This window comes from Cynara cardunculus (assembly GCF_001531365.2).
Source record: "Cynara cardunculus var. scolymus isolate 2C chromosome LG 3, CcrdV1, whole genome shotgun sequence".
NCBI lineage: Eukaryota > Viridiplantae > Streptophyta > Magnoliopsida > Asterales > Asteraceae > Cynara > Cynara cardunculus.
The window spans coordinates 8309074-8327775 of NC_037530.1; the positions used below are offsets into that span (position 1 = coordinate 8309074).

An 18702-nucleotide genomic window follows, 5' to 3' on the forward strand; every position below is an offset into this window, starting at 1 on the left:
ATATATAATGCTTTATAAAGTAGTTGATAAATGTTGCAGTGGAGACCACTTTTAAAACTGTAGGTGAATTGCATGCGTATAGATGATAGTTGCAAAAACGGATATGGTATGGTTGAAAGTATAAATGAATTGCATTGATGTTCATGGTCTAAGACACTTTAAAGAAGTGTCCTATAAACCCATCTTTTGCAATTTAAATTCTCTTTGAACCAAATTTTGGGTTTTTATTTCAAAACATAGTGTTCAAGAAAGCAATTTGTAAACAATAATAGGAATTAACTAAAGGAAGTTCCTCAAGCATTAAGCAAGATGGTAAGTTGCACTTAAAAACCATTAACCGTAAATCCTCCATCAACAGCAATCGTCTGGCCAGTAATGTAGGAAGCAGCAGGTAGGCAAAGGAAGGCTACTAGAGATGAAACTTCATTCGGTTCTCCAGGACGTTTCAAAGGAGTTCTAAATACCACACCATCCATAAGCTCCTTGTTATCAACTAACTGCATACAATAAACATTTGCCATCAAGCTCAACTATATCAAAGCAAGAAAACTTCAACATTATCAATCGAAAAGGCCAAGACTAAGGTATAATACCGGTTGGACAAGTGGGGTTTTAATGACCCATGGTGCTACACAATTTGTTCGAATGTTGTCATTTGCCCATTCACATGCTAGATTCCTTGTAAGCTGATTCATCGCACCTAGAGAGAGAAAATGGGCATTACCCCTTTGTTTACATAAGCCAAACAAAATTATGCAACCATACCTTTGGTAGCTCCATAAAGTGATCCTGAGAGAGCATTGACCAGACCTGCAACTGATGAAATGAACACAATGCTTCCAGACCCAGAAGCCTTTAAAAGAGGATGTGAAAGTTGACATATGTGGTAAGAGGATTCGAAGTTGGTAGCCATCATAATAGAATAATCTTCAGCTGTAAACTCTGTAGTTGGTTTATATATACATGTTCCAACATTGTTTACCTAAAGAAAGTGGAAGTTGGTAAATAGTTATAAATTTTTCATATTAGTGTCAACTAACTAAAGAAACAAATACATGTTATTTGAACCATTTTTCATAATAAAATTTCTTGCATATATCAATATCAATGTCTCTTTAAATATTTTTAATACTTCGATTTGAACTAAAGGGAGTTCAAATAACAATGCCAAAGAAAAAAGGGACAAATGGTTGACAGATTTATCAAGATGACAAGAACACGGGGAGAATAAAAATCGCTCTTGGTGAAGGTTAGATAGGTAAAAAGCAAACCATCATCTTTGTGTTGTTTAACATTTTGACCATTTATAGGTTGTTTTAACTTTATGCTTTGACTTCACGTTCATGAGTGGAGAAAGTGAAACTAAAGTCATTTATGAATAGGACAAAAGGGTTGTTTCGTTGGTTTTCCATTAATCTTGTATGGATAAAGTTGTCCAAGTATGCAACTCTTTACAAAACGATTGTAAAGAGTTGCATACTTGGAGAACCAGAGACCAGAGTTGAAACTTCATGTGTAAAGAAGACTTACTCCTCATTCACCATGCACGCCTCCCCTCTTTTTGTGTGTGTTTGTATGTGAAGGTTTCTTGGAGATAAAGGCACCACATGTGAGGAGATTGATGGAAGAATTGAAGGAAAAGATTAACTTGGTTGGCTCTTCATTTTTAACTATGGGTCTTCTTCTCTAGTAGAACCTCCATTTCCTAGGGCTTTTATGTTATTATTGGGGATTTGATTTGAAGTGCTTCTTTGTTGTTTAAATGAGGATTTTCTGGTAAACTTTATTTGTATTTGAATTTAGTAATGATTTGAAGTTTTAAATCGGTTTACCTTGTTGATTCATGGAGTTTTTGTTCAATATCTTTCAGTTTGAGATTTTCAAAGTTAAAAGCTTGATTATTAAGTTTTTGGGTTGATCGTAGAATGATCAGGTGGTGTTTGATTGTTTGGATTTGTTTTGGGAATCATCTTGAAGGTTTAAATGTATTGGTTTATGTTGGAAGGACTTTGGATTCGAGTTTAGGATTGAGGAATTGTATTCTCATGTAAGATATCAAGTTCTGGAATGCTGTAGGTTGAACAGAGCTCGGCGCAACCTCAACCACAACTTGAGGTCATGTGTCGGGTCACGTAGACCGCTTTTTTGCTCCTTTTTTTTTTTGACTTTTTTGATTCTCATTGTGGGACTATTTTGGGGGTCCCCTTCTTTTGTTAACCAAAGTATTAGTGTTAACTTAATTAACCAATCTCAACCATCAAACTTTTTATTCAACGGTTAATAAGTAAATTGGTCTATAGCGGGAGATTAGGAAATATATTGCAACTCCCAAAAATTATGCAAACACGAAGGATAAGGCACTAACGAACAAAGGTTAAGTCATGCACACATCTAATTTACATTCTTGTGTTTGACCTTTAATCTGTGGTCATGTTCACCTATTAAAGCATGATTTCACCTATGAACAAATGTATTATGCGTTTGAATCACATGAATTGAATGTAAAAACACGTTTATAAGTAAAAACACGTTTGTAAGTGAAACATGGTCGTAACTGAAACATGGTAATAAGTAAAACATTTCCGTAATTGAAAATGATGTTCATAAGTGAAACAACATGATGGAGCTTATGATCACAAAAAGATATTGAATGAAAACATATTTCAATCATGCACACATCCACTTTTTATCTTATGAACAACCTTCCCATCGACCAATTTGAAAACTGTCTTATTAAAAGAAAAAAATTAAGGAAGTTAAACACAAAACCGTTATATTAAAAAAAATTAAGTTAAACACAAAAAAGACCTCCATAATTATCTAAAAGATAATTAAGGAAGTTAAACACAAAACCATTTTTATTATGTAACTGGTGGGATAAAATCAACTTACATACAAATTTTTGATTGATAAATTAAGGTTAACAAAGTTAACACTAAAAACTTGGTTGATAAAAGTTTGGATATATATATATATATATATATATATATATATATAGGTTGGTTATTATACAACCTTTGGCATTTGTACAACCAATACAACCCGATCTCAACCGTCCATTTCATTTGATTAATATGTGATTTCATAGAGGTTTTGATTGTTTCCCAATATAAAGTATTGATCATAATTAATGAACCATATTCATCTTACATAAATATTCAAATCATAATAAATGAATTCTCATCATTTCCATAAATATCTTAATTTATTGGGTTGCATTGGTTGTACAAATGCGATATGTTGTATTTGAAACAAACTCTCTCTCTCTCTCTCTCTCTCTATATATATATATATATATATATATATGATGTTTACTTTGCAAACCACGTTATTTTGTACAAACCGTACAAACCTCATTCAACCAATCATAATTTTTTTTATTTTGTTCATTTTTTTGTAATTATGAGAGGTTGATTAATCATTTTTATTATGAAGGGTGTTAATCATGGAAATTATCATTTTCATTATTTTAATTTTAGAGAAATACATGAGACAGTTTCATTAAATATTATATAAAGCAATTTCATAACCATATATGAAACAACTTCATAAAAAAAATTATATGAAACAATTTCACAAGATTAAACAATTTTATGAAAAAATTTCATAAGATTAAACAATGAAATCGACGGATGAGGGTGATTCGCATGGTTTGTACAAATTGAGTGATTTGCATTTAATCGTTCCTATATATATATATATATATATATATATATATATATATATAGAGAGAGAGAGAGAGAGAGAGAGAGAGAGAGGACGATAATTAAATGAGAACTACAAATATGTTACAGAACCCGTGAGAACCGATATAAAAATATTTTTTACATGATTTTTTTTCATCACTATGATTTTAGATATTGTTTCACATATGTCTGTGTTCACCTTGTGAAACGATTACACATGGAAAAAAATTTTGGTTCACCTAGTGAAATAAAAAATACGCGTAAAAAATGTGTGTGTGTGTGTATACAGGGTCCATTCAAGGAGAACCGATTAATTTGTGATAATTGTGAGATCCAATATCAACCACAAATCAATTGATATATTAGGAAACTAATATTTTTGGTAATTTGACTGAAAATTATAATTAAAGGGCATTTTAGGTATTTTAAATTTTTATCTCTCCTCTCTTTCTCTCTCTCTCTCTCTCCTACCTATGGTCTCTGACGAACACTATGTGATACCCAAAATACACCAAGATACACAATGTGATAACAAAATACATACAATATAATACCCAAAACACACCAACTTTGGTACCACAGTTGGTACCAACTGTCGTACCACTGCCACAAGTGGGTGTTTAGTGGTCGATCATCGGAGACTACGTCTTGGTCAGACAAGATGACTAGAGGAGGTCACTTGAGTGCTGGTGGGTGCCGGAGAAGGCCACCGGATTTGGTCCCTATGTATCCGTGTGTGTGTGTGGGTGTATATGTACATATATTAAAATAATTAAACTAATTAAAATAAATTGTAATATTAAACTAATTAAAGTAAATTGAATAATCAACACAATTTTGTTTTATATTAGTAAATACATTAATTATCTAAAATGATTGATTCATATTAGACCTCACAATTACCACAAATTATCAAGTTCACATTTGATTAGATCCCTATATATATACATACATATATACGTAAATTAAATTATATTATTAAACCAAAAATATGTAGCTATTATCTTTATAAATATTATATTATTAAATCAAAAATAAATTACTTCGTCATTAAACCTAAATTAAATTATAATAAAAAATTTACATTAAAAAAATTAAACAAAAAATAAGAACTTATTTTTTTAATTTGTATCATATCTTCAAATTTATATTTTATTAAGAAAAACATTATTGTTTACTCAAAACCATATAAATTTGTATTATAATATCGACAGAGACCAAAAGAATAAAATGAAACATTGAAATCGAGATATATCTCGTTCCATTGCACGAGTACTCTTTTAGTTATATTATAAATCATTTGATAAAAACTTTTAAAAATCATATTTTATGCATGAAGTATTTTTTGTTGATGTATATTACTTAAAATTCAAGATTACAAGTAAATTGTGCATAAGTACAACTTATTAAAACTCCATTTTTAATTCGTGTAACTAACTACGGATAAACATAATCAAGTACAAGATAAACATTCATTTTGAATATAGAAAATCTAGAATATAATTAAGATAATCATTGAGTTCTAACACAATGTTTTCAAAAATAAATTACTTTGCTATTAAATCTATTAGATTATTGAATTAAAGAAGTTACAGCAAAAAAATGGAAATTATTAAATAGTTAATTTGATACTAATATCGATTTATTTTTCTCAAAATTTTATGTTATATTCAAATTTATATTTTATTCAAAAATAAAACATGATCGCTTTCTTAAGACCACATAAAATCGTACCATATTGATCAAAATAAAATAAAAAACTAAATATTAAAACAAAAATTTATATTTCGTTACATTATACGAGTATCCTTCTATAAACTTTAAATGATTTTATATAATTTCTGATTTTACATTAAAAAAAATTAAGGTTCCCGTAAACACATGGTCAATCCCAAACCGAGGGCAAATTAGTAATCTTGAAAAACAAAAAAGGTTGGCTTTGTTTCTATTAGATCTGTTAGAGAAAAGTCGGTTAAGCTTGACCCGTTTCCGTATTCGACCCAAACATGTAAATAATCAAAATTCCATATTGTTTGGATCTAACTTATTTTCTTTCATAAAAATAATTTAAATAAATTATTAAGAAAAATGTTTAAATTCAATTCTTAAAGGTTAAATAAAAAGTCTCTAACTTTTGACAAGTCCAGAAATTATCTTTTTTTATTAATTACTAACTCTCCATTAAAAATGTTTCTAAGCATCGGAGTATTTTTGTCTTGCTACTTTTTTACTAATTTTCTTTTAAAAAAAGCGTAAATTGTGATTTTCGTTCTTATTGTTTGTGGAAAATTGATATTCTCATTCTTGTGTTTTTAAAATTGTGATTTTCGTCCTTGTTATTTATATTTTATTGTTATTTCCGTCCATATGGTTTATAATTCTTTCTTATTTTAGTACCTCGTACTTAATTGGTGAGAATTACGTTCATGAATGAAAATAACAATAAATTGTAAGTTATGGACGCGAAAACTGTAATTTCAAAATCAAAGTGATGAAATATGTAATTATCAAAAAACCGCAAGGACAAAAAAGTAATTTATTCTTTTTAAAAATTAAATAAAATGCTATAGTTTCTTCCCTTCTTCCTGTGAACCTTAGACCGACCATCACAATTCCCATTTTCATCGGTTGACGTTAGTTAGCATCAATTGGATGTGAAGAGATACAAATCCATTAAATTGTTCATATTGAATTTAATATATTTTTTTAAATTATCGAGACAAACAGCATTGGTTTCTTAAAGGTGATATATGTGTGCCCTACCAAATTAACTTTTTAATATTTTTTTGTATTATCTGATAAAACATGGAGAAGATCGCCTCCCATGGTCAAATCATGCCCCTCCGGGGCGATCCGTATGGTCATTTTGGCAATTTCGAAAAAAAATTGACTATTTCGTTAATACATCAAGTATATTTTGGTCGTTTTGATGATTTTCCCTAATAGAATGGCATAGGAAGAAAAAAAAAAAGACAAAAAAAAAAAAAAATACATGTTACCCATCCTTTTCTCTACTCATTTAAACCATAAAAATGATTTCTAGACTTTTAACTAAACTTCGAACGAAAAAAATTTATCTTTTGAATTGAGTTTATATTCAAATGATCTCGTGGATCTCATCTTAATGTAGAGATCATTTTTTACGCTTCTCATCTTAACTCTCATTTTCATTGGAACTCCACCCTTTAATATAGCTGTTGTGGAAAAACAGCTGTTGAAAATGTTCTTAGATCTCAACTGATTAGCATCAATTTCCAACTCCGAGAGCAAAAGCAAACGTAATTTGAGCTTTAACATAAACAAAATATATAAATTTGGATTAAAATTTAAGAAACTTACTAAAATGTGGAGGTTGCCACCAAAGTGAGACGAGACTTCCTCAAGAAGATGTTGGCGTTGGGAACGAGAAGTTACGTCGCAGACGGAACCAGTCACGGCGAAGCCCTTGGCAGACCATTGTTCCAACACTTGGTTAAGTTCAGCCTCGTTGCGAGAACAGGTGTGCACCACCGCCCCTAACGCCGCTAGCTCTTCCACCACAGCGTATCCGATTCCATGTGAACCACCGGTAACCAAAGCTGTAGTTCCGGCTAGAGACCATCTGGACTTTCCCGGTGACTCTGCTGCTGGGGCCGGTGTCGTCATGGTTTCGCTGGCTAATTGTTAAGTTGTCTACTTAATTTCGGAATCATTTGCAAAATGCACCTCTGCATACATCCTTGCCTTTTTTTATTGTTATAAGACAAATGGGTTACAGTTTTATGGAAGAAGACACGAAAAATTATATATTTTTAATACCATCGAATAATTAAAGTGTAAATTATAAAAATATTGACAACGTTTAAGAAGCGATAATGATGTGTTTTGTTTTGTATCATGAAATAATGCAAATGAAATTACATTGTTGTTTTATCTTATGATTATTTTTAATGTATATATTTTGTTTTATGTTGTAAAAGAATAATTTAGGGGTCGTTTATCAAACAATTATCCGGTAAGCGCTTACCGGTACAATTTAACACTATCATTTACTTATCGGATAAGATTTTAGTCCACAAAAACGGTATTGTATGCAAAAATTTACTCGGTAAGCGCTTACCGTGGTAAGAGTTGCCACCTTCACTTATCGGGTAAGACTCTTGGTTCTTGTCTCGCTCTTATTGGATAAGATTTTTGGTCCTTGCCATATTCATCCGGTAAGATAATGTGACTTGGTGTTCATATACCCGAGTAAGCGTTTGGTAAACGACCTCTTACATTTACATGGATAGTTTCATAACACATGTTAAAGTGGTTCTCATCCATTCTCAATCAAATGTTACCATAAAATGTCAAGGGACGGACTCAAAAAAAAAATTCAAACGGTGGCATTATTTGATTATAAGAAAAAAAATATAAGGGATTTTTTTTTCAAATGGTGGACCGATTGACTATAAGAAATAAATATACTAAATTTTTTTCAAATTGTGGCACCATTTGACTAAGAAAATGACCCTAATAGGATTTGCACTTGAGTCTGGGGTGGAATAAAAGTCTTGCAAACCAACTCTACCAAATAAAACTTGTTTCCATTGTAGTTTCAAAATACATACGATGGCACACAACAAACTAATACGGTTACACTTTTCACAAACCTAAATTTTTTATCCTTCAACGGAGGAATAATACAGTGGCATGGGGCATCATATGCACCACGATAGGTCTGTCATTGAAAATGTTAGCTCATAGGAATATGAAAGTGTTATCATAAGTTAAAATTTTGATATTGTGTTAACGTGTGAACTATTATCATAAGTTATTATTTTATATGATTTTTTCTATCTAAGACTAAAATTTAATATATTGATGTGCATATATTTGTTTTACAATGTGTTTGTTTCAACTGTATTCAGTGAAAGTTTTTAGTTGGAATTTTTGTTTTACAAACACAAAAAATGTTCACATAGTGAAACAAGTATATATGAAACAAATATAAATCAATAAATACACTAAATTGAAGCCGTAGATGGAAAACAAATCATCTGAAATAACATATGAGACACATGTTTTGAAGGTTATCACAATTTTATACTTTCTCAAATGAAGATGACACACATACACACACACATATGCACACATATAGGGGTTCAATCAAACGAGGACTACAAAAAGATTGAGAACCATGAGGACCGATCTAAACCTTAATTTGGTTTTGGTCCTATGGTTTTAATTGAAACCCGTTTTTAATTATAAAAGGGCATAATCATCATTTTGGTAACAGAGGTTCACCAAATGAAACACACGGAGATTCACCAAATGAAACACATGGAGATTCATCAAATAAAACACATAGATTCATTAGATGAAACACATACTCAACATGTTATTTCACCTCATGAAACAAAACACGATTTTCATAAATATGTTATTTCACCTCATGAAATCCAAATATAATATATATATATATATATATATATACATATGTGTGTGTCATTATATATATATATATATATATATATATCATTTCATCACATGAAATCAAACACAATTTTCATAATTTTCGGGAAAAAAAATCTTAAAACACATAGAGATTTACCAGAGAATTGCATACTCGCCATGCTATTCATCTCATGAAATAAAACACAACTTTCATATATATATATATATATGGTATTTCACCTCATGAAATCCAAAAATAATGTTAATATATAACCTAATGAACATGAAATTAATTTTGGTAGAATAGTGACGGCAGATTGCAGCTGCATTGGAGTTTTCCAGTGAGCCACGGTAAGAGTGGCAGGGACTTCAAAATCAGATTGTGTCTGCTTCTGCCTAAATATACGCTCTTTCTATTAGCATGAAAACCATTGTTTATCGTGCAAAATCGAATTACGTCTGCTTTTGCCTCTTCATTCTAGATTACAGAGTAGTTGAATACATAAACAAAGAGGAGTCCAAGGCCACCATCACACTTGTCTCTATGGACCAATTCCAAAGTTCATAGAGGACATGGTAAAGCTAAATAAATACGCCTTGATCCCGTTTGGAGCTTCATCCAACTACCTAACGGGAGGGAGATGGTCATGCTTGGTGACAAGATCTTATAGGAGGTCTCTGTTTTCACCTCTGAGTTTAACTCCAAAGCAAAGAAAACAGCTGAAGAGATGCGCATGTCACTGGCTACATTCAAGTTTCGAGCAGATGTAGAGATCAATAAAGCCACCCTTGTAGCACTACATATGGTGGAGTTGTTCGATGAAAAGGTAAAGAGGATGTCGCCTGCAGATCTTAAGAAGAAGAAGAAAAAGAGGAAGGTTGACTCTCCATGCACAGAAAGCTCGAAGAAGAGGAGGTTTGATGACTAAGAGGACCCAAATTCCTCTGGTTCTCAAGATCATCAAAAGGGGGAGAGCACTCACCACTTTGCCATTGCAGCTGCCCCATTTCCTCTGTACCTATACAAAGATCCAATCCAGTGCCTGCGGCCACTTCACAAAAACCCTAAGCTTAACCAGATGGCACTTCTGCCTTTGCATCAGTCTTTAGTGAAAATATGGACACATCTAATTCTCTTCCAAAAATGATCGTTGGTGCAACATCTTCATCTTCATCTACGGAGCCATTCATGGAAGAAATAAGTGGAGACGACGCAGTCCAAGATAAAGAGGTGGTGATAAACGTACTAGACAACTCAGAGTCTGAGAAAGAAACTCCTCTGATCTCAAAATGAATATCCATCTCTATCTTTGTCTCTATCTCTCTACATCAACTTCAGCTCCAACATATTAGGTCCACCCTCTGCATCAAAAACCTGCTCAAGCTCCAACTCAAATTACTCAAGTTCTAATCATAAATCCAGAGTCCAACAACATACTTTCAAGCTCTGCACCCCCTCGAGATAAAGTCCAATAGATCTGAAACCAGATGGATGCAATGAGAAGATTCATGCCAAAGGGAAAAGCGCCAATAGATCATGTCTTTAATGAGAAGATCTACCAATTCCTCTACAAAGAACGGGAAGAGGTGTCACAAGAAGCCTACTTTGCATGCTATGCTTCAAGAGAACATCATACTAAGGTTCCTCAGACAATACACATTTCCCTAGAGCAAAATTTTCTTCAACGATGGAATCAAGCAAGTGTTAGACGTCAAAAAAAGGACCTTTTCTCACAATAAGATAATCTTTCACGAGTACACGGTGGAAAGATCTATGGGTTAGATAAATGTGTTCACAGACTATGATCTCATAGATCTGAACCCATGGGATATTCTTAATCTTTATTTCCACACGAACCAAAGGAGGGACAAAAGGATTAAATATGTTGTGGCCAACTCTGCAATCAGAAAGACAATGAGAAGTCTACTAGAATACATAAGCAAGGTGGACTTTCAAATTGCGCTCGAGATGGGAGTGGATCAATTGTCTTCACTACACCAAATGAATAACTAGAAGGCATTCAACACATCCCTACAGGTACCATCTTGGTAGAGCCAGAACCGGGCTTCATTTTCAAGAACGAGCACAAAGAAAAGGTCTTCTATTGAGCCCAAGAAAGGTACAAGTATTATAATGCAACTCTCTTCTAGGTAAGGGAGAAATTCATTGAAAAAAATGAAGACCCCACAACAAGTGAAGGAACAGAAGGTCTAATCTGAACTATAGATGGTTTGTTAGATTTCGTGACCTTCTTAAAAGGTTCATGAAACTACAACAAATATATAGCCCTTATCTTGTATTTTGAAATCCTGTAATTTTTGTTCTTAATCAATGAATCGTACTTACAGAGGACGATGTTGGCCTCTTGCTTTTTAGACTAGTTTATAAATTCATAAAGTTTTTTTTATTACAGTTAAAGGGAGATTGTTAGCATTTTGAAAGTTTAAGTAAAAAGCCTCTTGCCCAAGTCAAGAGGACTTGAAGTCTAGAAACATCCCGGAACCAGAGCTCGAATACAGAGCTCGGACACAGAGGTTATCAAGACCAATGTCACGTGCCAACGATGCTAAGTACTCGGGATGCAGAGCCCAAGTCCTGGACATAAAGCCTCTGTATAGTACATGCAAAGCTTCTGGGTCTCAACTTCCCCCGTCTATACAATGGTTCCTTGGCCAGTCTCTACATCACAAGTATTCCTCTCTTCTTGCAACACGTGTACATAAACGATTACTACACTCAAGACACATGAAGACAACAGACTGGTGGATGTGCTGACCTTCCAAAGATGCCATTTCTGAAAGATGCCTTTTCTGGAAACGCCTATAAAAAAGTAATTCCTTTAAGGGATTCCTTACCAATTTTGAATATACGCTCCTAGTAGAGATTGTGAGAGATTATTTCACTTGTGAGAAAATAGCTTATTGAGAGATTTTCATATCACACATTACTATGTGTTGTTGGTGTAATCATTCTATTCTTTAAGCTGATTGAAATACATTTAACTCGACAACTTCCCCAAAAATTACTTGTTCTTCATTATTGTGTTCTTGTCGTTTCTCATTAACCATCTAGTATAGTTGCTATTTGCTCCTGCTCATTATTAACCTTAACACTTATTACTAGAGCATTTGAGGATTTGGTTTCCTACAGACGGCACCACAATACTATAAAGGACTTGCTGAAAAATGGAACAATCTTCATTGACTACGTAAAGTCAAATGAAAACATTGACGACCATTTTGACAAAAGGCCTATGTAGAGAGCAAGTATCATTTTCATCGAGGGAATGAGCTTAAAGTCAACATTATGAGTTTTCCTCACTGGCTAACCTAACCTAGCAACATTGCAGACCTCATGGTCTAGGTTCAATAGGATAACTAGTTGAGTAATACGCAAGCGACACTGATACACACGTATGCCTATTCCTATGATGACTTTTATGTGTATAGTTTTTGTTGATGATTTAGGGACGAATTTTATATTCTTAATTATGTTGATAGCTATTACAGTAGATATTCTTGATCAACATTATCAATGTGAAAATGATGTGGGGTCGTATCTTTAAGGATGAACATGGTCGCGTCTTCTAAAACTCTCATGAAGATAGGATTTGTACATGAGCAAAATGAAAACAATGGTAAGAATTAAATTACGTATAAATATGATATATGTGATACATATTGTCTTGATCTATTGGGGTAGGTTATATCGTACACCTTTAGACAAATGAAATGAACCACAAAGCAAGTATACAGTATGACCCAATATCGTTTTTCCAAGTAATAAAGTGGTAAAATATCGGTTTATCGTCCCCGGAGATTGTAGCAAAGACTTAATAAGAGTATAATGAAAGACATGATTTCAAATGACGAAATTGAAGACTTCAGTTTGATATTGAGGTAATTAAATGCAAATAATAGAATAAACAAAGATAGCATGGGTGTAAGACTTATGGTGAGACTCAAACACGAATTCCAGTAGCCAATGCTGTAGGGATGCTACATCAAGTAGTTTTTCATAATTTAGTTCCACCATCCATTTTGAGGGTATTCCTCTCGGACTTTCACTATTGCATTATATTATAGCTTTCAACCCATACTTCTATGTGGTATCTGGACCAGGGATAGTGACAAATAGTGTCCTCGAAATATATGGATAAACAAATCTCTTTGTTAAAAATCACTCTCTCGAGCCGATTCCGATATCATTCAAGTTGGTATGTGTTCTAGGTAGTTCATCTCTGATTCTACCGCACTTTAACACTTTAACAAGTGACCAACATGTCAAGAATTAATTAGTTTGAAAGATATAAATGACAAGTTTCCTTGTTGGCAACTTTCTCAAGTCTACCTCTCATATCATTCCAAGTTGACGTGCGTTTAATGACTTATTTCTAAGACCATGGCACTTTAACACTTTCAAAGTGATCAACTCGTCAATAAGTGTTATTGGTTTTTATAAAAACTTGAATGAAATAATGGAACGTCGTTATTGTAAACAATAGCTACTTTCTTTCGGTTTAAAAATCTCACATTTTCGTCTTACACCCAAGCTATGGAATTGGCTATTCATAACGAAAAATAAATGACAAGTAAAATAAAAAACGGAAAGTAAAGACATAAATATAAATTGCGTAAAGTAAATGATGGAATGTAAATAGCGGAAAAAATAAAAGAGCATAAAGTAAAGAGTGGAAATTAAATGACTAAAACTAAATTACAATAATGAGAGAAACTTAAGAACTTGGATTACTTCACAAAATGAGGTCCAAAAATCAGCTTATAGAAACAATTTTTTGATGATTTTAAATAGAATCCTCACACCCCTATTTATACAAAAACAAACCATCAAGAGACAAAGGAGATTCAAAGGGTAATAACACCAAAAAGTTAACAAGGGAGGACAATAATGAACTAGATAGTTACGCCATTTCAAACAAAAGTTTATTAATCATTTACACAAAAGTCAGCAGCAGAGAGTCTTCTAGAATCCAAAAAGAGCCAGCAGCTTATCCATTAATATCTTCAATAAGCCATATAAGCATTAGGTTGCTGCTGCTTCAATGCTGTAGCGCCAAACAGTTTAGCATTTTTTTTACATTAGACTCCACTTGATGTAGAAACAAGTAAACCACATAGTTTTAGCTCCATAATTAATAAAAGAAAAACTAAAGTAATAAAATGACTCTTAAGAAATATAATTTGAGTTAAAAATGATTCCTTTTGGTGTTATTATTCAAGTCCAAGTGTTTATCAATTTGATTTTGGGTCAAGTATGTTTTAGGGATTCTACCCAACTTGCGAACTTCTGATAGTGGCAAATTAATTAGCCATTTTTGGTCATAAGTATAAATAATTGATAGACACCTCCTTTGGCTTTGTGAAGATTTTGAAAATACAAACCTTATGGTTTTAGGCCTTTCGACTATCATAGTTTAATGAAGTGTTAATTATGGACCTCTTCATGTTATAGATGCCATGTGATTTATTAAACGTTGGAAATCTTCGGCTTATGGCATTTACGTTGGCTTTGTTAAAACAGTCAAGTGTTTCACGAGGCTTTTTGGCTTGATTTTAATTCAAATGAGATTTTTGGACATTGTCCGGTTTTAATAGCTCAATATGGAGTTTTAGATGATAGTACAATTAATTCATATTTGTTGAATATTACATGCTTTGGGTGTGTTAGTCATTCAATTGAGGTCATCTTAGTGTAGATTGTAATCCATTGGATCCATAGGCATGTGAGTTAGTTGCATTGATATTTAAGGAGTCTTGATGTCCTCATTTTGAAACCAATATTGTGTAGGCATCATGTTAGGTTGTATTGAGGAGAGGAACCCGTTTGGGTTGGACTCCAGGAACATGGGTATTACAAAGGTACTCTCTTGTTGAGTTGGACTCCATAACCCTGGGTATTACGATCGTGTAGAGGTCGTGTCCTAATAGAGTTGACACTAAGTCATCAAAAGTATTTTGGGGATGAATTCGTGTGGAGTCGGGCCCCGGGACCATTGGCTTGTAGGTGTAACTCAATGGTGGACAAGTAGGCGTTACAGTTAGGGTATGACGGAGATGAACTCTTATATATTGGACTCCAGGTCTTTAGGTATTGGTTGCAAATTTGAGAGGGGTTAGACATCGGGACCGTGATCTTAAGGGCGCTACTCGATGACGTTGACACATGGCTTACTTTGTGTTTTTTCGCAGTCCATGGAAACAAGTCTCCCCATCATCGAAAGGTGTTGCTTAGGTATTTGAGTCTATCCATGCTTTCAGCGATTTTGGGGTATATTGTAATATCTTATTTCAGACATTTGACGGATTGAATCTTATTCAGTTATTTTCAAGGGTAAGTATAAATGACAGTTTGATCTTATAACAATATTTTATTACTGAATTGCATTTCGTGGGTTTTGTGAATATTGACTCCAAATGTTATTTTAATGAGGAAGCATTGTGATAAAGGGAAACATTCAGGTCTTACTGTTTTATATTTATGAGATAAAGTGCTATAATTCACTAAGCATCAAGCCTAACACTTTTTCTTATCGAAATGTATATCAAGTCTTAGAGGGATCCGAGTTGTGTTTGAAGCTTTATAGAGGTTCTGATAGAATGGTTTAGAGATATCATCCAAATTTGAAGATAGTAGATTTTGTGGTATTATTAACACCCGACTTATTCTGATTGCGTTTGGGAATTAGATAGTTCGTTTAGAACTCTAATATGTGCCTTTTTCTTCTTATGGAGACATATATTATGTAGTCTTTGTATTAAAATTATTTTGTATTGAAGGAGTTTTAAGGTTTTAAATTTTCTAAATTTAGAAGTGTTTCACAATTTGCAATGGACTCTATATAAGCAACAAATCATATAATATGAGGCACTAGAAGTATCAAACTCATATTCATTAGAGTGAGTTTGAAAACATGAGGTTAAGCCAACCTCAATTCAGGGCTGACCCTGGTCACGTGTAGTCCGTGCGGTAGCACAGGGCATCAAAGCTTAAAGGGGCATTAAGTTGTCATTTATTACTAGTTTTGGGTTCAATAATTTGGGAATTGGATAACTGAGCTTTAACTATAAAAACAGGCCCAAAGCCTAGAAGCTATGAATACTGAATGCACGTCGTTGGAAGAAGTTGGAAAATTGGAAAAGTTTTTGTTAGTATAAAGTTGTCTATATATGAATAAAATTGTCTGTATGAATTAATCTGTTTGTATAAGTTGGAAAAGTTTTTGTTTGGGAGAGTTTTCTCGCAGATGTAAGGAACGTTTCTTTAGTTGGAAGGGACATGTTTGGAAAAAAAAACATGACTTTTTATATAAAGCTCCCCCTAGAAGCTTACTAGATAAGTCACTTTCTATATCATTAAGCCACTACGAAACAATCATGCATAGTTGAGCGAATAAGTTGTTAGTTTAATTAAACTTATTAAGCTGATAACAAATAGGCCCTTAGCTTTTAGTCGTTAAACCTATAACTTTTGAGTTTTACTTTTTGCTTACAATAACAGTAATTTGGATGTAATTTACTATTTTAGTTAAAAACTAATTATAGTTTTCTTTGTCTTTTAAGTCCCACATTTTGAAATAAAGTTTCTGTTTTCCTAATTTTAATTTGGAAAAGAGAAAACTAGAAAAGAAGGAAGCACGATCTTAATCCAATATTTATCCTTTTATCATTTATATTTTGTATTCGGGGTTTTGTTTTTTATGTTCCCCTCATTGTATTTTTTTTTAATTATAATTAATAAAAATCAACATGAGGATGAGATACTTAACTTGAATAAGTGCTAAACTCTTTAAAAATCGCATGTTTCATTGGCTTAAAAAAATAAGGTTAAAGGCATATTTTATTATTTTCACACAAGGCATCAAAAATCTTAGGACCGACCTTACCTCAATCAATAGAATGGACCACCAATAAAGTGAAATATATATGTAGAATGCTAAAAGCTATATATAAATGAGTAGCATAAGTGGATTGATATCCATCCACATCAGTAACATAATGATACGACTAGTGTCGTTTGAAAAGAACAAGGAAAGTTAAGTCCCCGACATCATATCAGTCATTTTAATGCATTGAATGGGTTTGTTAGTTTACACAAAGCTACCAAATAGCTTTATCATTAGAATTACAAATAATGCATGACAAACATGAGTGTTTATAAAGATGAAAATTCCTTTAAGGAAAACCCAAGTCTCGAAATGAAACCAAGTTTAGTTTTTCGGACTTCTAGTTCCCTGAAATTGTTATATATAGTAGAAGGGTATTCGTGCAATATAGCGATATATATCTTTATTTTATTTTTTATTTCAGTCAATATTATAATATGGTCTTATTTGATTTTGAAAAAACGATAATGTTTTTATTTTTTAATAAAATAAAAATTTGAAGATATCATAAAAATTTGACAAAAATATATCGATATTAGTATCAAATTAACTATTTAAAATCCTCATTTTTTGTGTAATTTTTAATTCAATTTTTTTATTATAATATAATTTATGTTCAATAACGAATTAATTTATATTTGGTTTAATAATATAATTTTCTTATAATGATAATAATTAATTATTTTGTTAGAATTTGATAATTATCCTAATTATATTTTAAAATGAGATGTTTATCCTCTATTTGATTATGTTTATCCGCACTTAGTTATACAAATTCAAATATGAAGCTTTAATAAGTTGTACTTATTCATAATTTACTTGTAATCTTGAATTTTAAGTAATATGCATCAATATACRGTAYTTCATACATAAAAAATAGTTTTTGTCAAATGCTTTATAATATAGTATAGATATGTGTGTATATGTATGTTTATATATGTATATATGTATATATATATATATATATATATAGTTGGGTTCCGATAACAATGAGAGTTAAGGTGAGAAGCGTAAGAAGAAATCTTCACCATTGAATGTACATTAGGAGGAGATGCACGGAGATGAGATGCATTGGATCTATCCCCGTTTCAAGCGCAATTCATTGACGAGTTTAAGATTAAAGGTGATCAATGGTTCAGATCCCTTCTTACACTTCTCACATGATCTTTCGCTTATATATATATATATATATATATATATATATATATATATATGTCTCTGTCTGTGTGGGGGGTCAAATCAAATGAGAACCATAAAAATGTTAAAGACCCCATGAAAACCAATTTAAAAATAAATTTTTACATGATTTTTTTCATCAAATGTTAGGATTTAAGATATTGTTTCACATACATTTGTTTTATAATGTGATAGTTTCACATGTATTTATTTCACCATATGAACATTTTTATGCGAATTTTTCGTTTCACTAAATGAATAAAAAAAGTTTCACCTGCAATTTTTTTCATAAGGTGAATACAAACATTTGTAAAACAATATGTTAAATCGTAGCTTTTGATCAAAAAAATAATAATGTAAAAAGATAATTAAAATTACTTCTCACAGGTTTGTAATTTTTTTGTGGTTCTTATTTGATTATCAATATATATATATATATATATATATATGTAGAGAGAGAGAGAGAGAGAGCAGAAGGATCGTGAGAGAGTAACATTATGGTGAGAAGGTGATAACAC

The 18702-nt window shown here is 32.1% G+C and overlaps 1 protein-coding gene across 2 annotated transcripts; it reads right to left on the reverse strand.

The window, feature by feature from the left end:
- Window positions 1-223: 223 nt before the first annotated feature.
- LOC112508538 (tropinone reductase homolog At5g06060-like) lies at window positions 224-7366 on the reverse strand. 2 transcript variants are annotated; one of them, XM_025113197.1, is made up of 4 exons: window positions 7026-7366; window positions 766-982; window positions 594-700; window positions 224-497 (listed from the first exon to the last, which is right to left on the reverse strand). In XM_025113197.1, exons 1-4 carry the CDS (start codon window positions 7329-7331, stop codon window positions 324-326), a joined length of 804 nt encoding a protein of 267 aa, XP_024968965.1. In that variant the 5' UTR covers window positions 7332-7366; the 3' UTR covers window positions 224-323. The 2 variants fall into 2 exon arrangements, with proteins under 2 accessions (XP_024968965.1, XP_024968966.1); XM_025113198.1 differs by having other exon boundaries at window positions 366-493.
- Between the last annotated feature and the right edge of the window lie 11336 nt (window positions 7367-18702).